Source organism: Anguilla anguilla, chromosome 1 (genome assembly GCF_013347855.1).
Source record: "Anguilla anguilla isolate fAngAng1 chromosome 1, fAngAng1.pri, whole genome shotgun sequence".
Classification (NCBI taxonomy): domain Eukaryota; kingdom Metazoa; phylum Chordata; class Actinopteri; order Anguilliformes; family Anguillidae; genus Anguilla; species Anguilla anguilla.
The window spans coordinates 863,684-891,071 of NC_049201.1; the positions used below are offsets into that span (position 1 = coordinate 863,684).

The 27,388-nt window shown below is 49.9% G+C and overlaps 2 protein-coding genes across 14 annotated transcripts in view; both read right to left on the reverse strand.

The window, feature by feature from the left end:
- Window positions 1-14,489: 14,489 nt before the first annotated feature.
- Window positions 14,490-23,868, reverse strand: rcc1 (regulator of chromosome condensation 1). 4 transcript variants are annotated; one of them, XM_035389203.1, is made up of 11 exons: window positions 22,878-22,928; window positions 21,773-21,817; window positions 21,393-21,467; window positions 20,871-21,058; window positions 19,105-19,284; window positions 17,912-18,008; window positions 17,631-17,753; window positions 16,888-17,034; window positions 16,148-16,267; window positions 15,720-15,872; window positions 14,490-15,281 (listed from the first exon to the last, which is right to left on the reverse strand). In XM_035389203.1, exons 3-11 carry the CDS (start codon window positions 21,460-21,462, stop codon window positions 15,106-15,108), a joined length of 1,254 nt encoding a protein of 417 aa, XP_035245094.1. In that variant the 5' UTR covers window positions 21,463-21,467; window positions 21,773-21,817; window positions 22,878-22,928; the 3' UTR covers window positions 14,490-15,105. The 4 variants fall into 4 exon arrangements, with proteins under 4 accessions (XP_035245094.1, XP_035245347.1, XP_035245265.1 ...); XM_035389456.1 differs by lacking the exons at window positions 21,773-21,817; window positions 22,878-22,928 and adding an exon at window positions 23,847-23,868; XM_035389374.1 differs by lacking the exon at window positions 21,773-21,817 and having other exon boundaries at window positions 22,897-22,989.
- A 2,212-nt stretch (window positions 23,869-26,080) lies between these two features.
- phactr4b (phosphatase and actin regulator 4b) overlaps window positions 26,081-27,388 on the reverse strand; it is a 43,805-nt gene continuing 42,497 nt past the window's right edge. For all 10 annotated transcript variants that reach the window (XM_035435924.1, XM_035435958.1, XM_035435934.1 and 7 more), the window contains 2 exons: window positions 26,561-26,637; window positions 26,081-26,309 (listed from right to left, as the gene is read on the reverse strand). In XM_035435924.1, the coding sequence (XP_035291815.1) occupies window positions 26,294-26,309; window positions 26,561-26,637 (93 nt within the window). In that variant the 3' untranslated portion in view covers window positions 26,081-26,293. The remainder of the gene's footprint in view (window positions 26,310-26,560; window positions 26,638-27,388) is intronic.

Genomic DNA, 27,388 nt, shown 5'->3' on the forward strand with positions numbered 1-27,388 from the left:
GAGACGAGACGTCTTCGTTCGAGTGGTCTGGGTGTTCCACTGCGAGGCGGGAAAGCGGCGCCACGGCGACCGCAATGTCACGCCAACGAAGCTCTCGCCACTCCCGCCGTGCGCGTGCGGCAGGTCTCACAGCTCCGTGCGGCAGGTCTCACAGCTCCGTGCGGCAGGTCTCACAGCTCCGTGCGGCAGGTCTCACAGCTCCGTGTGCGTGCGGCAGGTCTCACAGCTCCGTGCGGCAGGTCTCACAGCGTGTGCGGCAGGTCTCACAGCGCGTGGGGCAGGTCTCACAGCTCCGTGCGGCAGGTCTCACAGCTCCGTGCAGCAGGTCTCACAGCTCCGTGCAGCAGGTCTCACAGCTCCGTGCGGCAGGTCTCACAGCTCCGTGCAGCAGGTCTCACAGCTCCGTGTGGCAGGTCTCACAGCGTGTGGGGCAGGTCTCACAGCTCCGTGCGGTAGGTCTCACAGCTCCGTGGAGCCGCTGCGTGCCGAAGGAAACTCGTTAGAACAGCGCGTTTTAAACGCATCACTGACTAAACCGGGTCCCCCAACAGGCACATTTTAAATGTTTTTGCCGTTCGACTGAGAGCTCACGCTGCTCCACGCGGCTCTCACAGGCTGCCTGAGAGGGGATTGTAAAAGTACCACTGAGACATAATGAGTGTTGGACAGGAAAAGCCTCAGAGCAGACTCATTCAGGTGGACAGGTAATGCCTGGAGGATCACGGCGTCTGCAGGTTTAACTCCAGTCCTGGAGGGCCACAGCGTCTGCAGGTTTAACTCCAGTCCTGGAGGGCCGCAGCGTCTGCAGGTTTAATTCCAGTCCTGGAGGGCCGCAGCGCCTGCAGGTTTAACTCCAGTCCTGGAGGGGGCACAGTGCCTGTAGGTTTAACTCCAGTCCTGGAGGGGGCACAGTGCCTGCAGGTTTAACTCCAGTCCTGGAGGGGCCACAGTGTGTGCAGGTTTAACTCCAGTCCTGGAGGGGGCACAGTGCCTGCAGGTTTAACTCCAGTCCTGGAGGGGGCACAGTGCCTGCAGGTTTAACTCCAGTCCTTGAGAGCCACAGTGTGTGCAGGTTTAACTCCAGTCCTGGAGGGGGCACAGTGCCTGCAGGTTTAACTCCAGTCCTTGAGGGCCACAGTGTGTGCAGGTTTAACTCCAGTCCTGGAGGGCCACAGTGCCTGCAGGTTTAACTCCAGTCCAGGAGGGCTGCAGCGCCTGCTGGTTTAACTCTAGTCCTGGTGGGGGCACAGTGCCTGCAGCTTTAACTCCAGTCCTGGAGGGGGCACAGTGCCTGCAGGTTTAACTCCAGTCCTGGAGGGGGCACAGTGCCTGCAGGTTTAACTCCAGTCCTTGAGGGCCACAGTGTGTGCAGGTTTAACTCCAGTCCTGGAGGGGGCACAGTGCCTGCAGGTTTAACTCCAGTGTGTCATACTGTCTTTCAGTACTCAGCCTGTCTAAAGATTCCACACACATCCAGAGTCCTGGAGTTAATCCTGCAGACATGGCGACCCTGCAGAGTTTGAGCTAAACCTACAGGCACTGCAGCATTACGAAAGACTGTCCGACACGAAGGAAAACATTTACTGTGAAGATCATGACAGCCTGCAGACATGAACTCTCTCACTCTTGTTTCTTAGCAACCTCCAGCTCCCAGTTGACTGCGCGCCTGTTTCCTCAGACGTCTGTTTCTTTGCTGCCAAATTAATGGTTGGCCTGAATTTGTTCAAGTAAAAAAATAGAATAAACATCAGACCCTATATACCCCCCCCCCCCCAACCAGCAGTGCTGTAGTAGGAGCAACTGCCTTTAATTATAGCAGGAATGAGTAATAAATCATTTAGATATAAATAAATAAAAAACTTAAGAGAATTCAAAGGAAAAGTCTAATTAAAGTGCAAACAGCTTGTCTGAGAGGCCCCGATGATCTCTGGAAAAAGTGTTTTATAATTTAAGACCCCCCACCACACGGGTATTGGTTCCCTTTACAGTAAGTAAGACCCCCCCCTCCCTTTTTTTGGCTGGACCGCAACAGCGGGGCCAGCCCTACAAATGCAAATGTCTGTGAGTGACTGAGTGACTGACTGAGTGATGAAGTTACACCACTGGTCGGCCGAGTTATGAAGTTACACCATTGGTCGGCTGGATCACATGTGTCAGATCCAGCCATATACTAGGTTTTAACCTGGTCTTGTTTCTGATTGTAATACATGCACATTGTTAGCTGTACCTGAGCTTTGTGCTCAGGTATTCACAGTGTTCACGTTTGTTTTTTAAATAAATATTTTTGGACTCACTGGTGATTACTTGTGAAGTAGTAAAAACCCCAGAGTCAGAGCACAGAGATGCGTACCTGCAGTCAGGTGTGATGCATACCTGCACTCAGGTGTGATGCGTACCTGCAGTCAGGTGTGATGCGTACCTGCAGTCAGGCATGATGTGTACCTGCAGTCAGGTGTGATGCGTACCTGCAGTCAGGTGTGATGCGTACCTGCAGTCAGGTGTGATGCGTACCTGCACTCAGGTGTGATGCGTACCTGCACTCAGGTATGATGCGTACCTGCACTCAGGTGTGATGAGTACCTGCAGTCAGGTGTGATGCGTACCTGCAGTCAGGTATGATGCGTACCTGCAGTCAGGTGTGATGCGTACCTGCACTCAGGTGTGATGCGTACCTGCAGTCAGGTGTGATGCGTACCTGCACTCAGGTGTGATGCGTACCTGCAGTCAGGTGTGATGCGTACCTGCACTCAGGTGTGATGCGTACCTGCAGTCAGGTGTGATGCGTACCTGCACTCAGGTGTGATGCGTACCTGCAGTCAGGTGTGATGCGTACCTGCACTCAGGTGTGATGCGTACCTGCAGTCAGGTGTGATGCGTACCTGCACTCAGGTGTGATGCGTACCTGCAGTCAGGTGTGAGTGAGCCAGTAACCGGGCTGTCTGCGGCAGGGTTCCTTGTGTTTACCATCCTTACCGCTGCTTCTCTTTCCTCCTGTTCCTGCCATAGTCTGATAAAGCCTCATTCAGCTCACAAGCTCTCCTGCAAGCACAGAGTTTATGAGATAAAAACACAAACATTTCAATCTTTATATCTGGAAGAAGACTGGAAGATTATACAGTTTTTATGTATGAACTTTCACTTGAGTCTGTATTTTCAGAAATGTTCCAATGACAGCAGTAAGGCAAATACAGCTGAAGGTCGATCTGCAGGTGTGCAGGGTGGGGTCGGGGGGGTGGGGGGGGGGGTGCAGGGTTGGGGTGTGTGGGGGGTGCAGGGTTGAGGGGGGGTGGGGGGCAGGGTTGAGGGGGGGGCGGGGAGATGCAGGGTTGGGGGGGGGGGAGGGGGAGTTGTAGATTTGGGGGGGAGTGCAGGGTTGAGGGGGGTGGGGAGGGGGAGTTGCAGATTTGGGGGGAGGGGTGCAGAGTTGAGGGGGGGCGGGGGGATGCAGGGTTGCGGGGAGGTGTGCAGAGTTGAGGGGGGGTGGGGGGTGCAGAGTTGAGGGGGGGGTGGGGGGGGTGCAGAGTTGAGGGGGGGGCGGGGGGGTGCAGGGTTGAGGGGAGGGGTGCAGAGTTGAGGGGGGGCGGGGGGGTGCAGAGTTGAGGGGGGGTGGGGGGGTGCAGAATTGAGGGGGGGGGGGTGCAGTTACACCCTGGCCACACCGCGGACCCCTCCCTCTGCGCGGTCCATGCCTGTCGCTGAATTACTTTCATTCCACTTCATAACTCTTACAGCGACCACATTCGATTTTCCATTATCATGTCCGCCTCTACCCACGGCTCTGTGTCACCATTTCATTCCCATTCATCAGGAGAAACCCCAGCCAATCAGACACCATTTCACCACAAGAGCCCTTTCATTTCCACCTGGTCGCCATACAGCCACTGTGTTGCAATTTGATTGACAGTATGAGAGTCGATGACAGTTCAGTAGGGTCACTACAGTGGATATTCTCACAACTGAGATCCTTCATGGCCAATCAATAGGCAAGATTTGTTCAGACTGTTTCCTATTCCTGTAGCCTATTGCCCCCCTGAGCCATACGGAGTGTTTAGACCTCTCTCTGCCCTCCCTGGAGACCCCTCTCACCCCCTAATCCCCCTGACCACCCCGCCACCCCCACCTCCACGAGCCTCTCTGCCCTCCCTGGAGACCCCTCTCACCCCCTAATCCCCCCGGACCACTCCCCCCCCCCACCCCCACGAGCCTCTCTGCCCTCCCTGGAGACCCGCCCAGCCCCCCCCCCCCCCCCCCCGGACACTCTTCTTCTTTTCCTCCTTCCCTCATGAGTTTCCCCTTAGCGGCGGGGGGGGCGGGGGGGGGTCTATGGGGGCGTATCCCGCGTGCAGACTGCGGGGAGAAGCTCCTCTTCACTCATTCATACCCCCCCTCACTGCCAGCTGCTGGGGTTACATAACTCTGATGTAATATCAGCTTTAGGCCTTTCAGAGCTGCTAAGCAAGCCCCTAAATCTCCCCCAGGAGAAACAGCCGTGGGTTTAAAATGAGACAACAAAGCCTGAGGATACAATAGAGTAATAACAGGATTAGTCTGAGCATATATATATATATATAATAAGATAATAGGGCAAACCTTCGGGGGATATATAGTAAGATAATAAGAGGATTATTCTGTGATGGTGACTCTTACATGGGAGTTGGTTTAAATGCATGATCTGCGCAGCCAGAGAGAGGAGTCTGAAACATGACTTCATCACGAGCTTCATCATCAGCTTCATCACGAGCGCTCCACAGAAATATGGCGCAAATCTGCTCCTCTCCAAAGCAATAAAACCCAGCTACTAAAACCATGATCAAGTGAATAAGGCAATCCAGACCTACCTCATTCATATAAAAATCATCATGAGTACAGGTTATGAGGAGAGTAATGCTCTACTGAGCATCTTTCATCCCACTACAGCACCTAAAAGATCTGCACTCTGGGTTTTTAGCCCAGATGATAACCGGAGATGAAAAAGTTTTGGAAAATGGCCGACATCGTTCGTCAGTCAGCCATTAGACGCCCCCCCACACACCACCTGGGTTTGGTAGGAGTTTATACGTGCAGTTTGCACACGTCTAATACTGAAATACATGACCATGTACAGACTATGTGTGCATGTTTCTGACATACAACTACATATAACACATTTATGACACACTGACATTAAAGGGTTAGTAAAAAAAAACGTGCGTTGGCGTCTGAGGACACGCATGCAGCTGGTAGGACAAGCCACAGACTGGACACTTCCTTCCAAGTCCTGAATCCATTGGGCTGAATCCATTAGGCTGGATCCACTCGGCTGGATCCATTGGGCTGAATCCATTCGGCTGAATCCATTGGCTCTGAAGGGTCAGTTCTATCTCTCTACCACTGAAGCCAAAGCATCCAATTGGGAGCATCTTTTGAAAAAGGGGTGTGATCAAGGGCAATGGGCGTGGCCTAAGACAACACTGCTGGCAGTGGGCATTCTGTACTGCGATACACCCGAGTATCAGGTGGGTCTAAAGGTTCTGCGATAAGAATGGCAATAATGTCTTGTAATAACTTTCCTGACTTTAAATGCGACCTTGTCTTGTGAAAGTGTCTTCTTTATAGACGGGAATTTATTTGAAATCAGAAGAGAATGCGTGGCTCTCTGCTCGAGGACGTTGATAATCTCAGAGCCACAGCACAAGAGCTCCTACAGCTCTTATAGCCGCAGACCTTCTCCAGTTTTCCCTCCGCCCGGTGCAGACACATGCGTGTGTGTGCCCTGGTACCCCACACACCGCAGCCCATCTCAAACCGTCTCCACTCTGTGATTATGATTCATCCTAAATCACAACGACCTACAGCGGGTACCTCCGCTACCGTGGGTTAGAGCTGCTGATGACTGGGCACGGTCGCCCAAACAGCACAGACAGTCTGTCCGAAAACTGCTCCAGGAGCACATCAGAACCCTCATCTTGGGGATGGCCTGTTTTTCACGAGGTTATTAAAAACAGGACAGTGTGTTCGCTGCCTCTCCTGAGTCATAGCTCAAACTGACTGCGCCTTATGCTCTCAGTAAAGAATAACCTGGAACAGACCTTCTGCAGGGCAGGGAGCGGGCCTCCCAGTTTACGCTTACTGCCATTCCATGTCCTTCTCTGTCATTCCCTGTCATTCCCTGTCCTTCACTGTCCCTCTCTGTCCTTCCTGATCCTTCACTGTCCTTCACTGTCCTTCCCTATCCTTCCCTGTCCTTCCATGTTCTTTTCTGTTCTTCTCTGTCCTTCACTATCCCTCTATTCTTCTTTCATTCCCTGTCCTTCCTTGTCCTTCACTGTCCTCTCTGTCCTTCCCTGTTCTTTCCTGTGCACAAGCGCATCACCTCAGCAGTGGAGGACATCACTTACAACTCAGGATTAATAAGCTGCTTTCAAATTCTGCATGTAGCATTTAATGTGAAGCTAAAACTATTAACAAGAATGCAGTGCATAACTGACAAGACACATGAGATGATGTTGGAGAAGTTTTCTTGTTGTGGGAGTGAGGGAGAGAGAATACAAACAGCCACAATCACAATAATCAGAATAAATCCTGAAAGGTTAGAGTTATCCTGGTGAGAAAAACTTCATTTTGATGCAAAACTCCATTTTCTCTTTTCTTTTGTACCCTTTCACTGAGAGAAAAAACAAAATATTAAAATATCCCTGTAATATGGCTGAGCTGCGACTGTCTTACCCACCACTCCTCAGTGCCCGCCACCCCCACTCACACAACACTCATAATTGCGAGGCTTTTGCTGTATTCATTCTTGTTAGATTAGGAAGGGACTGTTAGATTAGGAAGGGACTGTGCTTCCTAGTTAAATAGCTCATTGAGCCGGGTGTTAACCCCAGAACCCAGCATTTATCTCCCAGAATAAATCTCCCGGGTGAGGATTGATGGGGGCTGTCGCAGAACGGGGGGGAAAGGCAGGCAGTTTGAAGCGAGCGTGGGGGGGGCAACTTTAATGGGATCACTGCTGATTGAGCAGCTTTAATACAGCAATCACTCTTCCCCCACCTGTCAGTCAGATGCACAATCTGGTCCACCCCTCACCTGATTGGTCCAGAGGGGCGTGTGACCTTGCCACTGTGCTCAGGGCTGGTTCAGACCGATCTTGCTCTGTCTCCATTATTATCCCAGATCAGTCACCACCGGGGAAGGCCCATTCCTGCTTAATGACATCACACAGCACATTCCTGCTTAATGACATCACACAGCACATTCCTGCTTAATGACACCACACGGCACATTCCTGCATAATGACATCACACAGCACATTCCTGCATAATGACATCACACAGCACATTCCTGCATAATGACATCACACGGCACATTCCTGCTTACTGACATCACACAGCACATTCCTGCTTAATGACATCACACAGCAGCACATTCCGGCTTAATGACATCACACCACATTGTGCTTGACACGCCAAACCCTGTCTTGGCTATATGGTTACTTTGAATACAATAAGATAAAGATTAAAAATAATCGAGAATGTCAGTTCAAAACAATAAATATCACTAATCTTCTGCATGAAAATCTGGTTTTATTTTCATTTCACATATAAACCAGAAATCACATCATATCGCAAAAAATGAAAGACCTCTGTTTCTGCTTTAAAATCCCAGTATAGCCCTGTGAGTATTTAACCCAGGCAGACAGTTGCACAAGTGCTAACAGAACACAAGGGTCAAATTTAATGTGCTGATGAGATAACCGACCTTTGACCTCCGACCCATCTCCTCCAGCACATGACCTGTCACAGTAGCTCCTCTCTATTTAATACCAGCTTCTTTGCTACTGTTCTCAGAATGCTAAACACCCTGCTAACACTGCTGGCGCTCCTCCCTGTACTTCATGTTGTACTGCACATTTAAATGTGCTTCAGGGGTCAGCGACCCTGTGTGTTAATTGAGTGATGTTCCTGTTGGGTAATGTTCTGTGTTTATGTATGCTCAGTCAATCACGCTGTACTGAAAGCAATTACCAGTAGCCTTGGGTGTTTGGCTTCGTTCTCTTTAACACGCAGAGGCATGTCTACATCACAATGGACCTTCCAATCCCAGCAGCGGCAGAACACAATTCTGTGTGTGTTTATTGGCCTTTCTTCAACCAGCTATCCTGCCTTCATTTTGTAAAGAGCTGTGACGGCAGCGCTGGTTCTCTCCTGTATCGGGCCGCAGTAACACGTCTCCACCAAGGACACGCGCGCAACCTGCAGCCGTTGCTACTGAATAAAAAGGTCTGAATAAACGACTGAATAGATAATTCATTTGCTAAGAGCATGGGTTGGCTGGAAATCCCGAAATGGATTAGTCAGTGCAGTTGACCCCTGAATGAAGTCACAGGGACATTTTCCCACAGGGTGGACCGAAATGACCATGATAATATAATGACCATTCGCATCCATTCACATCATAAATTCAGAGTGCCAACTTATCTCTCAGCGAACTCACAACACCTCTGGTGTCAGGTACCTGCATGGGAGTTTGGGGTTGCAAGGGCACCCCCTAGTGGCTGCAGGACTGAAAGCAGTCACTCATAATTTATGGCTACAGGCTTTAACCAAGGGGCTAAATGTGACTGTGTTTTTGAAGCTCACTTCCTGGTCTTGGTGAGAGACATTGCTCACTAATGCCAGTGCGGTTGGCTCCACTCTTCAGCCACCCACTTCAGTGTAGGTCGATGGTAGCAATACAGTCAAAATACAAAGTCCTTTTTTCCCACAAGAACCTGTAGTCACAATAATAGTTGTTTTTCTTTGTGTAATGTCTCCCCATGTGCAGATTTATGCTATTATGTCATTTGGACAATATTTTAATATTTTGTGGATTGATCAGGTACAGTGTCTGCATGTCACTACAGGGGAGGGAGGGGGGGAGCAGAATCACAGGGGAATGGACTGCTCCAACAAACCTCTCTAATGGATCATTACGAAGCGCTCCAACAAACTGCTCTAAAATACCCCACTAACAGCCTCTCTCTCCTGTAGTACAGTGTGCTCTGACTGCTATTAAATCTCTCCTGTAGTACAGTGAGCTGTGCTGTTAGATCTCTCCTGTAGTACAGTGAGCTCTGCTGTTAGATCTCTCCTGTAGTACAGTGAGCTGTGCTGTTACATCTCTCCTGTAGTACAGTGAGCTCTGCTGTTAGATCTCTCCTGTAGTACAGTGAGCTGTGCTGTTAGATCTCTCCTGTAGTACAGTGAGCTGTGCTGTTAGATGTCTCCTGTAGTATAGTGAGCTGTACTGTTAGATCTCTCCTGTAGTACAGTGAGCTGTGCTGTTAGATCTCTCCTGTAGTACAGTGAGCTGTGCTGTTAGATCTCTCCTGTAGTACAGTGAGCTGTGCTGTTAGATGTCTCCTGTAGTACAGTGCGCTGTGCTGTATCAGAGGGATGCTGGCACTCCAGGTGAGTACACCTGACAAAATGAAGACTGTTGATTATAGTTAGAGATCTGAAATTATGGTGAGTAAAAAACCTGAAATACATTCATTTGCTGCAGCAGGGTATCACATCTCTCCAGTTCATTTCCCTGTCCTTTAAAACCAGAAATCACGCTGGCCAAACACCACACCATAACCTCCACACTGGCCAAACTCCACACCATAACCTCCACACTGGCCAAACTCCACACCATAACCTCCACACTGGCCAAACTCCACACCATAACCTCCACACTGGCCAAACTCCACACCATAACCTCCACACTGGCCAAACTCCACAACATAACCTCCACACTGGCCAAAATTCCAGATCGATAACCGTGCCATTACCCCCCGGGGAGGACAGCTTGCCGCACGCGGCCCGAGACAAACGAGGCCGTTAAGAGCGCCTTAATTACCGCACACTCCCCCACACACCCCCAGCACCAGCCACCTTAATTACCGCACACTCCCCCACACACCCCCAGCACCAGCCACCTTAATTACCGCACACTCCCCCACACACCCCCAGCACCAGCCACCTTAATTACCACACTCTCCCACACACCCCCAGCACCAGCCACTTTAATTACCGCACACTCCCCCACACACCCCCAGCACCAGCCACCTTAATTACCGCACACTCCCCCACACACCCCCAGCACCAGCCACCTTAATTACTTCACACTCCCCCACACACCCCCAGCACCAGCCACCTTAATTACTGCACACTCCCCCACACACCCCCAGCACCAGCCATCTTAATTACCGCACACTCCCCCACACACCCCCAGCACCAGCCACCTTAATTACCACACTCCCCCAGCACCAGCCACTTTAATTACCGCACACTCCCCCACACACCTCCAGCACCAGCCGCCTTAATTACCGCACACTCCCCCACACACCCCCAGCACCAGCCACCTTAATTACTGCACACTCCCCCACACACCCCCAGCACCAGCCACCTTAATTACCGCACACACCCCCAGCACCAGCCACCTTAATTACTGCACACTCCCCCACACACCCCCAGCACCAGCCACCTTAATTACTGCACACTCCCCCACACACCCCCAGCTTCAGCCACCTTAATTACTGCACACTCCCCCACACACCCCCAGCACCAGCCACCTTAATTACTGCACACCCTGGGGTGTGTCATTACCCCCCTGAGACACAGCCAAGGCCGTGCCCGTTCACCCTGCTCAAGGCGGGCATGCCCCCTCATCCACCCCACCCGCCCCCCCCCCCCCCCCCAGCCCAGCAGGGACAACACTGCTATAATAATCCCATAACTCACAGTGGGAACATGCTGAGAGAGAGAGGGGAGAAGGGGGGAGAGAGAGAGGGGAAGAGCAGGGAGAGCGAGAGAGCGAGGGGAAGAGTGGGAGAGAGAGAGATAGAGCGAGAGAGAGACAGAGAGAGAGAGGGATAGGAAGAGAGGGGAGACAGAGGGAGACACAGAGACAGACAGGCAGACAGATAGATCAGTGATCCATGGCAGGAAAGGCAGCACGCTGGGTCTATTTCCTGGGCTCTGTTTACTCTGGACAGCTGCAGTGTCTGCTGGGTTTTTCTGGCTCAGGGCTGGGAGCCTCAATTTAAAAACCTCATCAGGAGCTGGAATGCGCTGAGATGTATTCCTGCTGACAGTAACACACAAACCCGTCGTTCCTCGCAGTTTCTGATTCGTTCAGGCACAGACACGCCCCCAGCCGGGGCCGGTGAATCAGAGCGTACGGTTCGGCCGCGCCCACAAACGCACGGTGAACAGACACACCTGCAGTCGCCGCTGCTGCGGGAGTGCGAGGCGCGCAATCCAAACGGCTGTTTCACACAAACACAAAACGCCACACACACACCATGGCCCAGGGGCCACTCACACACCATGGCCCAGGGGCCACTCACACACCATCGCCAAGGGCAGCGGGACAATCCCTCCAGAAAGGACACACTCGAGCTCGATCTGATAACTACACCTTTGTGTTCTCAAGCGGAGGCACAATAATCTACCCTGAAGCCGTCTAAATATCCACTTTTCACACTTATTTTTCCTTGGTTAGTGGAGGAGTCCCACATCCAACATCGGCCTCTTACTTATTCACCCATTTCCACTTCACTCCCTGTATCCATGGTAACATAACCCCAGTCACAAACAAAATCCGTGGCAGGGAGCAATGCAATTATAACAGAGCAAGTGAAAACATACGCATGGAAACGCACAGCCTTTATGTCCAGCGCGTGATTCCCTCTGATTGTGCCTGATGAAATGAAAACCTCCACAGCCCCGTGAAATTAATTCAACCTGCGAAGAAATTGCAAGACTTCCACGTGATTTTGTTTTTTGTTGCGAATAAAATCACGTAAATATGATCCTATAGGGATTAGGCAGAATCTGAAAATGAGAGCTATTGCCTCTGTCAGTTTGTTCACCGTCCTGCGGGGAAAACTGGTCGCCATGCTGGAACTTTCACATTTACTCTAAACCGACATTTCCATTGCCAACAAACAATTTAGTGAGGCAGAACAATCTGTCTAAAGGCGAGCGAATTGCCACAGAATCACGCTAACGCTACTCATTTGGAAGATTTATGGGAATATACAGAGTTTTTTTAAAAAGGCTGCTCCAGCGCGAAAGCGAAGATGGCAGCGTTTAGACGGCGGTTTCTCAAAGCGACAGGACTCGCGACAGCTGATCAGCAGCAGCGATGCTTCGCTCACCACCGCACAGCTCGATCGGCACGCCGGCCGCAGGCCGCTGGACGTCTGAGATAAGCACGCACGAGGGTAGGCCTGGCTGTGGGTGTCAGATCTATACATTACAGAGTCACGTAGATACAGAGTCTGCGTCAGCAACGAGAGAGAGAGAGAGAGAGAGAATTTAAGCTCTCAGTTGATCTTTAAAAACGTGCTCTAAAAGATCACATAAGAGCTTTTTAAAGATGTGATTAAGCGCGTGGCTAGCCAATTGATTTCTGGCACGCTGTGGCCTTCGCAGCTCGTGCAGCTGCTGAAAAGGGAAGTTCAGCATGGCTGAATGATCTCATCAGCATGGCCTTGGGCACCGAACACGCGGAACTCCTGTTGGGAATATCGATGCTCTTCCAAGTTCAATACGGACGCAGATCTAACTTTAAAAACATTGTTTGAACCTGCTCCGCTCGCCAGACACAGGCAGAAAAACGGATTTGTCTGCAAATCGGGATATTTCGGGCTAAAACTGCAGCTCTGCTGGAGGAGAAATGACATCCTAGCAGGAGTATGAGAACATCAAAGGGAAATGATTCAGAGGCAGGCAGAAATAATCAACATTTTAGTTACACCACTGCGATCCCCACACCTCAGTCCTTTTTTTGTTTTACTCTGATAAAGACGCCCACAACTTAGAACGGGAAAATACGAGGAAAATCCGCGCCACGGTCCGAATGGAGCCAGAGAAGAGAGCGCGTCCGGAAGCCTGCGCAGCACAGGTCTGGAAGCCTGCGCAGCACAGGTCTGGAAGCCTGCGCAACACAGGTCTGGGGGCAGGAATACAGAGCCAGAGAAGAGCGCGCGTCCGGAAGCCTGCGCAACACAGGTCTGGAAGCCTGCGCAGCACAGGTCTGGGGGCAGGAATACATTTCGCTGGCATTACAGAGCGCGGCCAGGAGCGTGTGGAGCGGAGCAGGCTTTGTGTTCCCACGTGTGCGTTATAATAGGGCCCTAATGACATTCCCGCTGCGCAGACCCACTGCGCAGACCCACAGCGCAGACCCGCTGCGCAGACCCGCAGCGCAGACCCGCTGCGCAGACCCGCTGCGCTGCAGTAATTACAGAAGCACGAGCTCCCCACCCAAACCCCGCTGTCCTGCTCTGATTTAAATCAAACAGGAACACAATCAGGCTACAGCCCCCTGATCACGTGACTACACAGGTCCCAGAGACACAAGGAGAGCGTGTACAGCTCACACGTATGACCAGAGAGAACATGTACATTGAGCATGTATGACCAAGGACACAGAGAGAACATGTACATTGAGCATGTATGACCAAGGACACAGAGAGAACATGTACATTGAGCATGTATGACCAAGGACACAGAGAGAACATGTACATTGAGCATGTATGACCAAGGACACAGAGAGAACATGTACATTGAGCATGTATGACCAAGGATACAGAGAGAACATGCACATTGAGCATGTATGACCACAGCTCTTAACACGGAACACTAAACCTGATGACCTGTGATCAAAGCTTTAAAGAAAATTAACAGGGACACTGCCGTTGTACCCTTGAGCAAGGTACTTAACCTGAATTGCTTCAGCTGTATAAATAATAAATATAACCAGCTGTATAAATGGACACGATGTAAAAAATGGTATGTAAAAGTTGTGTAAATCGCTCTGGATAAGAGCGTCTGCTAAATGCCTGTAATGTAATGTGAAGTGTTTGGACCCAGCAAGCAAATGACACCTTCCTTTCAGGTCTTTGTAGAACAGGTCTGTGGTCATTGGGATATGGCTTTCATATTTTAAAGCCCATCATTTTAACCACATACTTGATCATGTACTCCAAAACACACTGCGAGTGACACTAGTGCCTTAAAAAGAAAACGCAAATAAAACTAGCCCTTTTCGGCAGGTGCCGCAAACTCCCTATCCGACTCTGCCCTCTGGTGGCTACTCTTTGTAACTGCAGGGAGGTTGGCGCAGTGATGGGGTCCTGCACCCGAAAGGCAGTATAATGACCTTAAAGGTACTTAACCTGCATTACTTCAGTATATACCCAGCTGTGTAAACGTTGTGTAAGTCGCTCTTATCCACAGCATCTGCTAAATGCCTGCAAGGTAACACTAATGAGCTCAAAAAAAAAAAACACTGTTTCAATATCACACCTGTAAATAACACCGCGTGTTTGACTAAAAGCACGGAACAGCAGTCCTGCCATGCGTGCAGCGCGTTTATACACCCTTTAAATCCGTTTAGTCCTCCTACATGCTAATGAACTGGTGACAATGGGCACAAACAACATGGCAGCATATCAGGGATTAGAACAGAGAAAATCAGGTAAAAACTAAAATTTTTATTCATTTCCCAATAGGACCAGCAAATGTGTGTGTAATGGGTACAAAGAAATGTTATGGGATGAGACAGGACTTGGTGATGGTACCAGTTATACAAAGAAAAACAAGGATTCTACAACAAACCGGGTGTAAATTCTGCACCCCCCCCCCCCCCCCAGAAAAGTCTGTCATAATTCGGGCTGCATGAGTGCCGATGCACCCCAGGCCCCCACGGCTGTCAGGAAACGCAATGATGTCAACACCTGTGAAGGGAGGGTTTGGGCTGAAGACACTTGACTGGCTTGTTATTGTCCAGTGTGTGTGTGTGTGCACGCTAGGCGTGTGTGTGTGTGTGTGTGTGTGTGTGCGTGCACGCTAGGCGTGTGTGTGTGTGTGTGTGTGTGTGCGCGCTAGGTGTGTGTGTGTGTGTGTTTCTCCAGTCAGCCAACAGTCATTAAATATTGACATCCCTGAATCACTCACTAAAGAGTCTCCTTAAAAGTAATTAAGAAAGAAAAAGTTTAAACTAGATTTAAAAAATAATCCTCTTGCTTTGCCCCTGCTGATCAGGATGCAGCCCCCTCCAGGAGGCACACCCCCTTCCCTGGCCGGCCTATCAGCACTCCTGCTTGTCTCTGACCAGTAGTACGGTGTGCTGCCCCCCGCTGGACAGGCTGATCACTGCGCGCTTCTCCAGCTGTTTTCCGCTCATCAGGACTGGGGACCATTCATCGTCCTCCTCCCCCGTGCCCAGCTGCAGGTTCGTCCCCATCCCCCACGCAAACGCACAGCCTGCAGGAGCAGAGCACAGGGTCACACCTCTCACCTGTACCTGTAACACACTCACCTGTACCTATAACATATACACCTGTACCTGTTTCACACATCTATACCTGTACCTGTAACACACTCACCTGTACCTGTAACATATACATCTGTACCTGTTACACACATCTATACCTGTAACATATACACCTGTACCTGTTACACACATCTGTACCTGTAACATATACACCTGTACCTATAACATATACACCTGTACCTGTTACACACATCTATACATGTAACATATACACCTGTACATGTAACATACTCACCTGTACCCGTTTCACACAAACCTGTACCTACTACACTCATCTGTACGTCTTATACACTCACCTATACCTGTTGCACACAAGATACACACACACACACACACATACGCACAAACTCACACACTCACACACTCACCTTGCTTAGTGACAGCGTAGCTGACGGAGGCTCCACAGGCCACCACCTGGGCGGAGTCGAGGCCTGGGACAGGCGTGGGCTCGCTCTTCTCCTCTGCCCCCGGACCGAGCCCCAGACGGCCGTACTCGGCCCTCCCCAGACTGTACACCTTCCCTGGGGGGGGAAGAGAGGGAGGGGCTGAGCCCATGCACCGGAGACACCCCCACTCAAAACTGATCCAGTTCCACCAATCACAGGGGACATTCCCAACAGCCAATCAAACAACACTGCTGACTGACAGACACTTCCTGGTTTCCTGTGGGTATCAGCCAGTAGTGGAGTCCACCAATCACAGCTGCTGCTGCTCAGTCGTTCTTTGGCAGGATCGAAAGCTCTGGAAGCTCGTCTGTAATCGGAAAAGGAAGTGCCAGACAGGAAGTCCCCCTCACCTTCTGAGTCGAGGCAGACAGTGTGGTGCTGGCCTCCAGCGAAGCTGACCCAGGAGGTGGTGGAGTTTTTGAAGGCGGTCAGTTTGACGGGGACGAAGTAGGTGTTTGTACCTGGAGTGCCTGCACACACAAAGGAAGGCACGACAGGCTGCGTTTAACAGTGTTAATGTTTCCCCCGGAGCAACACCTCAGCAAGTCAAAACGCTATTTACACAGGTAACACAGAGAGCACACACGTCATGTCCATACAGGTACGGGGGGAGGTACCTGGACACCGGTGCTTATCACCGGGGCAACCACCTCATTTACACAGGCAACGTTCTGAACTCCACACCAGCCAGCAGCAAATCAACACAGGCGCTGAACTTACAACAAATTCCTCCTCATTCCCCCTTTAAATTTCATCGGATGGTGCTGGGGATGCCTTAAGGCTACAAGCGCACGATCGCATTTTGTTCACACTGGGATTTGACCCGCCACACCACCCGGCGAGGTGGCAGAGGTCACGTGAAATCAGAACTGCGATGTGATTACACAACTCACAAATGTGGACGCAACTCAAATCCTGCCTCCGGTTGGAATTACGATTCCAGAAATCGCACAAAAACGATTAGTGCAACCGTAGCCTACACTGGCAGCGATTCACTGGTTCCTGCAGTTTGACTGGATTTGGGCTCAGAACAGAACTCCGGTGCCCCCTGGTGGCTGGTCAGGGTGGCTGCGGCTGGGCGCTCACTCACCCAGCTGGTGGTAGTTGGACAGGCCGAAGCCGTACACGTGGCCCTCTCTGGACACGGCGAAGGTGACGTACGCCCCGCAGAACACGTCTGTGAAGTGCACCTTACCCCGCGAGCGCAGGGGCACCGCCTGCGGGACCAGCAACCGCTCTGGGGAGAGGAAGAGAGGAAGAGCCACACACACACACACACGCACACGCGCACGCACACGCGCACACACACACACGCGCACGCACACACGCAGAGAGGAAAAGACACACACGCAGAGAGGAAGAGACGCACACGTGCGCACACGCACACACATGCACGCACGCACACACACACACGCGCGCATGCACACACACACATGCGCACGCACACACAAACACACACACACACACACAATGCACACACGCACACACACACACACGCAGATAGACAGACACACACACACAGACATACACATTTTAGATCTCTCAGAATTTGTTCAACAGAGTGTGCAGGACAGTTTCATTAAGCCGTGAGTGTGTAATTACACACTCAGGAGTAATGGGGGTATAAATCTGTAATTACACACTGAGGAGTAATGGGGGTATAAATCTGTAATTACACACTGAGGAGTAATGGGGGTATAAATCTGTAATTACACACTGAGGAGTAATGGGGGTATAAATCTGTAATTACACACTCAGGAGTAATGGGGGTACAAGTGCATAATTACACATTCAGGTATAATTTTGGGGGGGGGGGGGGGGGGGGGTACTTACGGAGGCCCTTCCTGCCCCCCCGGTTGGCGAAGCATTCCGGAACCCTTCCCAGCTGCCCTTGCTCCCCGCAGCCCGAGCTGTACAGCCCCCCGCTCACCGTCAGCATCACCAGGTGGTCGTTACCTGAGAAGAGAAATGCAGGTGAGGGGGGCGAAGCCATAACTCAGTAAAATAAAATACTATTGCAACTGTGGAGATAGCACAAAACACAAGCCAGGAATGACTGACAAGTCTCTGCTCCAATCAGCAGCCAGGGTTAGGGGGAGTCTTCCTCATCTCACCTGACGCAATTTTAACCACCGGCTCGTCAATCAGGTACTTGACAGGTGACGCACTCTTCCTCATGGGCTCCAGCAGACCGATGACTCCGTTATTATCCTGGTTTAAAGAGAAGAGTTTGGATGAATCTGAATCCACCAGAGCGCACGAGAGCTCCCCCCTCACCTCTGCAGGCACGTCACTTACGGGACGTTTCCCGCGAGCGTTTCAGACGCACCGAGCGGACGCTTCAGTGACAGCAGAAACACACGCCGAACAGACAAGGCAAACGAGCGAACAACACAGCCTGCCACCTGCGCTTAGAACACAACACAGCCTGACATCTGCACTTAGAACACAACACAGCCTGACACCTGCACTTAGAACACAACACAGCCTGACACCTGCGCTTAGAACACAACACAGCCTGCCACCTGCGCTTAGAACACAACACAGCCTGCCACCTGCGCTTAGAACACAACACAGCCTGCCACCTGCGCTTAGAACACAACACAGCCTGCCACCTGTGCTTAGAACACAACACAGCCTGCCACCTGAACTGAGAACACAACACAGCCTGCCACCTGAACTTAGAACACAACACAGCCTCCCACCTGCACTCAGAACACAACACAGCCTCCCACCTGCACTCAGAACACAACACAGCCTGCCACCTGAACTGAGAACACAACACAGCCTGCCACCTGCACTTAGAACACAACACAGCTTCCCACCTGCACTCAGAACACAACACAGCTTCCCACCTGCACTTAGAACACAACACAGCCTGACACCTGCACTCAGAACACAACACAGCCTGCCACCTGAACTGAGAACACAACACAGCCTGCCACCTGCACTTAGAACACAACACAGCTTCCCACCTGCACTCAGAACACAACACAGCTTCCCACCTGCACTTAGAACACAACACAGCCTGACACCTGCACTCAGAACACAACACAGCCTGTTAGCGTCCTAATGAAACGCAACCAGGCAGTGCTACACATGCTGATGTAGGAGCTGCTGGTTCATCTGCAGGTGACGCATTTTAAAAGCATATTTTTAACTGGGGTAAGTACACAGTACACAGTAAACGTGCGAAAGTGAAGTACACCCATGGGCATGTGGTGATAATGACCCCCTCCCCCCCGCTCACCCTGAAGGAGCCCCAGGCGTAGACCACCCCCTCCCCCCGCCTGCCCCCCCCACTCACCCTGAAGGAGCCCCAGGCGTAGACCACCCCCTCCTCAGTGAGAGCGGCTGTGTGGCTGTCCCCGGCAGAGACCTGCACCACCCGCTCCCCCAGCTCCACCTTCCCCGGGCTCGTCTCCGACCCCTCCTCTGCAGTGTCCCGCCCGAGAGCGCCCTCATCGTTACAGCCGAATGTGTACACCTGCAGGACACAGGCACACAGGTAATGCACCTCACGCTCCGCACACACACACACAGACACACAGGTAATGCACCTCACGCTCCGCACACACATACACAGACACACAGGTAATGCACCTCACGCTCCGCACACACATACACAGACACACAGGTAATGCACCTCACGCTCCGCACACACGGGTCATTTACCTCACGCTCCGCACACAGGTAATGCACCTCACGCTCCGCACACAGGTAATGTACCTCACGCTCCGCACACAGGTAATGCACCTCACGCTCCCCACACACACACACAGACACACAGGTAATGCACCTCACGCTCCGCACACACGGGTCATTTACCTCACGCTCCGCACACACATACACAGGCACACGGGTAATGCACCTCACGCTCCGCACACACGGGTCATTTACCTCACGCTCCGCACACACATACACAGGCACACGGGTAATGTACCTCACGCTCCGCACACACGGGTCATTTACCTCACGCTCCGCACACACATACACAGGCACACGGGTAATGCACCTCACGCTCCGCACACACGGGGCTTTTACCTCACGCTCCACACACACATACACAGGCACACGGGTCATTTACCGCACGCTCCACACACACACACAGGCACACACGCACACACACACGCGCGCGCACACACACACACACAAAGGTAATGTACATCACGCTCCGCACACATGGGTCATTTACCTCACGCTCCGCACACACACACGCGCGCGCACGCGCACACACACACACACACACACAAAGGTAATTTACCTCACGCTCCGCACACACAAACACAGGTAATGTACCTCACACGCACAGGTAATGTACCTCACACTCCTCACGCACACAGGTAATGTACCTCACACTCCTCACGCACACACACAGGTAATGTACCGCGCACTCCTCACGCGCACATACACACAGGTAATGTACCTCACACTCCTCACGCACACACAGGTAATGTACCTCATGCTACGCACGCCAGCAGAGGTTAGTGACCATAAGAAATACAGCCTTTTATAAAATATTACAATTTATATTTTAAAAAATATAGTAGCTACATCATTTTCAATTCATCCCATTTAATCTCGAAAAATCCATCATTAGGTTACATGAAACTTAATTATCACAAATGAAGAGGACTGGAGTTACATCTGCAAACACTGCAACCCTCTGGTATGTGGAGAACTGCGGTCAGCAACACCACGACAGGAATAAGCCATCCTCTCATTACCCCTGTGTGCTGGGGAACTAATCTCAATAGCAGTGCATGCTGGGACAGCCATACTGATCTTAATAGCTGTGCATACTAGGACAGCGGTAATGATCTTATTAGCAGTGCATGCTGGGATAGCGGTATTGATCTCATTTGCAGTGCATGCTGGGACAGCCATACTGATCTTAATAGCTGTGCATGCTAGGACAGCGGTAATGATCTTATTAGCAGTGCATGCTGGGATAGCGGTACTGATCTCATTTGCAGTGCATGCTGGGATAGCGGTACTGATCTTATTACCTGTGCATGCTGGGACGGCGGTAATAATTCCATTAGCAGTGCATGCTGGGATTGCAGTACTCACGTTTCCCGTTTCGCTGAGGCAGACTGTGTGCATGCCCCCCGCCACGGCCTGCAGCACCCCCTCTGGCAGGCTGACCAAAGCGGGCTTCTTCCGCTCCAATACATCCTCCCCCAGGCCTAGCTGGCCCACGTCGCCCTGCCCCAAAACCAGCACCAGCCCCTTCTCCTTACCATGGCTACTGTGGGACACTGGAAGGGAAGAGAAACAGAGGGAGAAAGAGAGAATCAGAAAAGGAAACACCCAGGACCTGGGTGAGTGGGCCATAGAGACTGTACAGCAACATATCAGTGCACTTTCTTCAGCTGACCATAACTGGCCAGTAATGAAGAGAGAAAAAGACCGATCCCAGACCAAACAAATGAGCAAATTATTCCTGCAACAAACACATGGGACCTAGACTGCATGATCAAATGCGTAAATTTAGCCAGTTTCCACCTCATAATGCAAAGTTTAGTAAGAATTAGTCCTGTGCACATTAATACACAAATTAAGTCTTCAGTTTGTGGGGAAACGGAAGCTCACCTTTCACTTTTTTAGGGGGTTTTATGTCCTCCGGTTGGGTCACCCTCTTTACTGGCCTCTTCCCCGGCATGGCAGCTGTTATTCGAGAAAAAAAAGAGGAACGCGCTGAATGGTCAGGAAGAGACACTGCACACAGCTCGAAACCGAACGGATTCGATCTTCTGGCTTTAAAAACTACGTGGCAAGTAGCCCGTGCGTTTCTCCAGTGGCGCTCACAACTCCCAAATGGTCAAACGCGGACGCACAATAACGCTTCAAAGCTAACATAAGCATCAACACCAGTAACATCCACAAACCAAACTAGCTAAATAACCAGTGCTATAATTTCGTTTTGCATTGTTATTACCACAAAAGACACTTGGGCAAAACCTGTGACTTACCTGAACTGTTCAATGAACTGAAAGGCAGATGTGGTAGTTTGCTGGCTAGCGAACAATCAATCCAAATGTAAATGATAGACTCAACAGACGCTGAAAATCTTGCTACACCCGGTTGTCAACACATTCATATACAATACAGCTAAATCTGTAGAAAAATCTCCCAAGGTGAGGGAGTTCCGCTCCTCAACTGTTCAAACGTGCACAGCCCGCAACAAAATGCGCCGACTAGGGTGCTACGAAAGAGTCGCCAGAAATAAACGTCACACGTTTAGCACTGTACCATCGACATGCCGCTACGCTCTATGCACAGGACCATAGATATGGATGTATGCATATACGTTATACACAACGACTAGATTCTAAATTTACCTCTGATATTAACTGGGAGAGAGTTTAACAAGACATCTAACCTAGCATCAGCTCAACAAAATACTTAAAACTCTCCGCTGTAAACGTAGCCGCGTACTTAGTTTTGGGAGTTGCCTGGAGAAGCAGTTGTGAACTCACTAACCATAAATCCGACTTACCAGCTGCGCGCACTCAGACACGCCGCACAGCACAGCTGTTGCAAAAGAACAACCAGCATTTGCTGCGAGCGAGGTCATGCCGAATTAGCCAACGACCCTAAATATGACTGACGGAGTCTGATGTACAGTTGCACAGAAATGCATTTGTGTACAATAGTTTTCAGAGCACGACAACAGTCACAAGGACGTCGTTCAGTCCTTATAGGAACCCACGGAAATATAAAAAAGAAACAGTATAAGCAGTATAACATCTTTGAATAATTCCACGTTGGCTATAACCGAAAAACTAAGTTGGCTAATTTCTGTAGCCGTTTCCAAAATGGAATACGTAACAAGCGATACTGATAACAAGTCACACAATATATTTATATCTACACAAAACAGACATTTTGAACGTTATACTCGCTAAGTTAGTAATCGCACATCTGTCCAATCATCAGCAAACGAAAAACAAAAAGCAACCGTAGTTTAACTAGATGATTTCGTTAACTAGTTTGTTAATCTTGTAACAGTTCCTTCTTTAAGATAGTTTACAGTACATTAAACTTTTTCTGACTTGCATATAGCAGTTCCCTTACCAGACCACTGAATACTCACTACTCCTGGTCAAAATAAACGTGCTGTTCCTATCGTGACACCGTAACTCCTGCGACTGCACCACGCGATCTGAAGGCAATGGGCTTGGTCACGTGCTCGGTGCTTTTAAAAGAGAGCGCGCTGTTTTCTCGGCGTTAATGGATGAAGCACAGGAACCCAACTGTCGTTCATTCATTCATTCGTTCATTCATTCATTCATTCATTCAAGGCGATTTATAGACCTACATGGTTGTCATCGGTTTCTTCGCATATATTTTCAGCAATTTATTAGCCCGTAACATTTTTGTATAATTCAACAGATAAGTTTCTTCTATCGGCATTAATGTTTCCTGCTATTATGCAAATAACGAAGAATTATTGTCCCCAGAGAATACAGAAGTAGATCAGATCGAATTCTTCAAAGGAGTCAATTAATGCTTCTTTGACGATAGAATGAGCGGAAAAACTTAATTCTTTCCACCAAACTTGCAAAAGGACTACCAAATTCTCATCTTTTAACCTGTAAAGTTAGGTTTAGGAAATGTTTATTCTGTTTTTTTTTTGTGTTTTTTTTTTTTTTTTTGCTGCTTTTATTTTTTAAAACACCTATTCATATTCATATCAGCCACAGTTATATTAACATTTATTTCGCTGTTATTTGGGTCAGGCGAAGCAACGTTATGATTACATTCAATCTTAATCCATTTAAAATATGCCAGAATCAGCTCTCTTGTAGGTATGGTTTACATACTCGAATGGAAAACGTGAAGCGTCTTCTACACTCCATTACAAGACCAGCAGATGGAAGCAAAGAGTTGAAATGAGAATGCAGTGGCGAACACTCATTCATTTAGTTAGTCTTACACAACCGCCATTGTCCCTGCTATAGAACACCCGGCTAAATCTTAATATAAGTTTACAAGGCAAGGTTAATAAACGTTAGCATTCAATAAACAAACGCATAACCTTACCACACCGCGGGACTGAGGGACAACCTTCCGGTCAATCTCACCGCATTCTTTTTCGAAGATGCGCTCGTGCTACATTCATTCATGGGACGAATTTCACTGTCCGTGTAATCTGATGCTTATCTCAGCCCTCCAGGGTTAGCGGCCTCGTCCCAGGACGCTGCGGAGGGTACACTATTTAACAAAGGAACAAATGATGTTCTGAATGTCATCCGTCATCATGGACCACTGCCGCTAGCCGTTAGAAAACTGCTGCATGCGCAGGCAAGCTGAGACGTATTTCATGCAGTGGATCCAGAAAGCGGGAGAAAAAACCGTTCTATCACAACCTCTATCCACCAGCCTTATCCATCCATCAATGCAGCACAAACAAACACACGGATCTTTTTTTTTTGTAAGCTTTTAATTGGATTTTCAAGTGACCATTTACAGCTAAACACAAGTTGCCCTCAGTTGCTAAAATTCCATGACATTTCTTAAAAAATAAAATAAAATGAATGAAATGAAAACTATACAACTGCAAGATAAAACTGAACAGGAATATTACCACACCCTGTTCCCAGTGTCATTTAATCATACACTAACATTTTTGTGCTTAAAAAACAACCTATAATACTTTTATTATATTTAAAATATATTTAAAATAGGAAGACAAGATATACATGACAGTGAATGTAATCTACAGAAGAGACTGTACAGCAGAGGATATTCTACTGGCCTGTAATCATACCATAAAACATTTTCTGAAGTAAAAATAAAATGTATGTTCCTGCCGAAATGTTTTCCCTGTCGACCATCAGATGCGCTCGTTTCCTGTCATAGTGTTCTACAGATGCATCGAACCCTGAATTCTGTGCTCATTAAAAAAAAAAAAAAAAAAAAAAAACTTCTAGCTTTCGTTCTTTTCTAAATGATTTTAAGGTGCCTTGCTCAGTCCCCCATTGAGTCTGTCAGTCTACTTTCTTTCAGAAACTGTCGCAGGGCTGTATGAGAACTCATTTTGTAAAAAAGAAAAAAGCAACGACAGAATGCAGGTTTAATTAAAGCACTTTAAAGGGCATGTTGGACTGCGTTTCAGGTGCACACCGAGTTTCCACTGGGCAGGCGACACACAAAGGCTACATTCTATTTTAAGACTAGACTGCACATTCTGTATACGGCTGAGCAGGGCAGCCTTCTGAAACACACACATACACACACCGCACATACTCACACACACACACACGCACACACACACATACACACACACACATACACACACACCGCATGCACACGCACACACACGCACACACACACATACACACATACACACACACCGCACGTGCACACACACATACTCACACACAAGCACGCACATACTCACACACCGCATGCACACACGCACATACTCACACACACATGCACACACCCCGCACACACATACACTCACACACACGCACACACACACACACATGTACCCCCACGGGCACACACGCATGCACGTACACACTTGCGCATGCACACACATCTTTCTCTCTCACATGCACACACGCTCAATCATGTCTCTCACTCCAACACATGTACATGCGTGGACACACACGCGTGCTCACACACACACACACACACACAGCTGTCAGTCAGATATCTCACAGACTCGACCCCAAGCCAGGGACGCCACGTCCCTTCAGCTCACCTTCAAAACCGGCAAATTCAGACGTGATCAAAAATAATTAAATAAAAACCTTGTGCATTAGAGAAATGTTCAACATCATATTGTTCCAGGTTAATTAGGCTAAGAAAATTACAGCAATCTACACACACACTTGCACAAATACACAACGTTTCCCAGAGCACCACCATTCTCACGATATGCCAACGTCTTCATCACACCGCCTCCTCTTCACCTCCTTCAGTTTCTTACGGTTATTATTATTATTACCATTATTATTATTATTGTCTCCAACATTATTACTATTGTCGTTAGTTAAGTTTTCCTGATCAATAATAAAAGAGAATCAAATGTTCAGTACAAATAAAAGCAGAAAGGCCACCCAAAGAGGGAGGGGGCCACAGCGCCCCCGGTGGCTGGGAGGTGCAGTGCGGCTGCCGCTCCTTGGCACACGGCTCCCCTCTTAATGTCCAGGGGAAATACTGCGTTCGCCCTGCGAGCGTGACCTGCAGCTGCAGCTGCAGCCGCAGCCAGAGCAGCCGAAGCAGCCAAAGCAGCCGCAGCCAGGCCAGGAGCAGGTTCTGAGCAGGGGTTATCTTGTCTGGTTTCCAGGTTTGTATTTCCTGATGGTGGTTGCTGTACATTCAGAAGAAAAATGAGGCAGTTCTTAAGCATGAGCCCAGTCCACTAGGCCACGCCCACACACCACGCCCACAGGCCACTCCCACACGCCACGCCCAGCTTCCCTCCACTTGCTTGATAAGTGCTTCTCCTCCCAGCCTGGGGGGGGGTTGGGGGGTCGCTATGGGCGATGAAACCTGCAGGAGAAAGGGGGGGGGGGGGGTTAGCTTTCGAGGGCTTCACAGTCACTCACATTTTTACTGGCAGGGCTGATTTCTGGACATGTGTTAGGGGGGAGTTTTTCTCTGCCATGTTTCCATGGCACCAGCCTCGTTTCCCCTGTTATCTGACGGAGGGGGAGGGGTTTATCCACTCTGTGTGGGCTGAACGGCCTGTTTATGTGTCCTAAAATAACACACGTCACAGTCACACGTCTCAGGTGACTTACCTTGTGTAGATTCTGCTGTCTTCATGCACCTCCATCTCTGAGCTCTTAAACTCGTTCAGCTCCTTCCGGATCGCGGCCTGGGAGGGGGGCGGGGTCACAGAGCAGAAAGCCGTGAGGACGGAGTCCAGAACAATCCCGCAGCGATTGGTCGGGAATCAGTGACTGATGTCCCCGTATGTAAAGGCCCTTTTTGGTGGCTGAGTACACATTACACAGCCCACCCACATCCTTACTGATGTAATGAGGCTAATTAGACACTGCCACTGATACTGTAGATATGAGCAGCGTAAGGGAGCTCTCTGCGCTCTCTGCTGTAAGAGCAAGCCAGTGTGCAGGTAACTGTGCAGGTAGAGAGGGGCACAGGTAACTGTGCAGATAGAGAGGGGCACAGGTAACTGTGCAGGTAGAGAGGGGCACAGGTAACTGTGCAGGTAGAGAGGGGCACAGGTAACTGTGCAGATAGAGAGGGGCACAGGTAACTGTGCAGGTAGAGAGGGGCACAGGTAACTGTGCAGGTAGAGAGGGGCATAGGTAACTGTGCAGGTAGAGAGGGGTACAGGTGACTGTGCAGATAGAGAGGGGAACAGGTAACTGTGCAGGTAGAGAGGGGCATAGGTAACTGTGCAGGTAGAGAGGGGCACAGGTAACTGTGCAGATAGAGAGGGGCATAGGTAACTGTGCAGGTAGAGAGGGGTACAGGTAACTGTGCAGATAGAGAGGGGCACAGGTAACTGTGCAGGTAGAGAGGGGCATAGGTAACTGTGCAGGTAGAGAGGGGTACAGGTAACTGTGCAGGTAGAGAGGGGCACAGGTAACTGTGCAGATAGA

Excerpts from the sequence above, each read along its gene's own strand:
- rcc1 (XM_035389456.1), bottom strand. The coding sequence starts at position 21,462 with ATGCCGGGGAAGAGGCCAGTAAAGAGGGTGACCCAACCGGAGGACATA. Across the intron at positions 19,285-20,870 it reads GCCTCAGCGAAACGGGAAAC|GTGTACACATTCGGCTGTAA; the intron begins GTGAGTACTGCA and ends TGTGTCCTGCAG. Across the intron at positions 15,873-16,147 it reads TGTCTGCCTCGACTCAGAAG|GGAAGGTGTACAGTCTGGGG; the intron begins GTGAGGGGGACT and ends TTCCCCCCCCAG.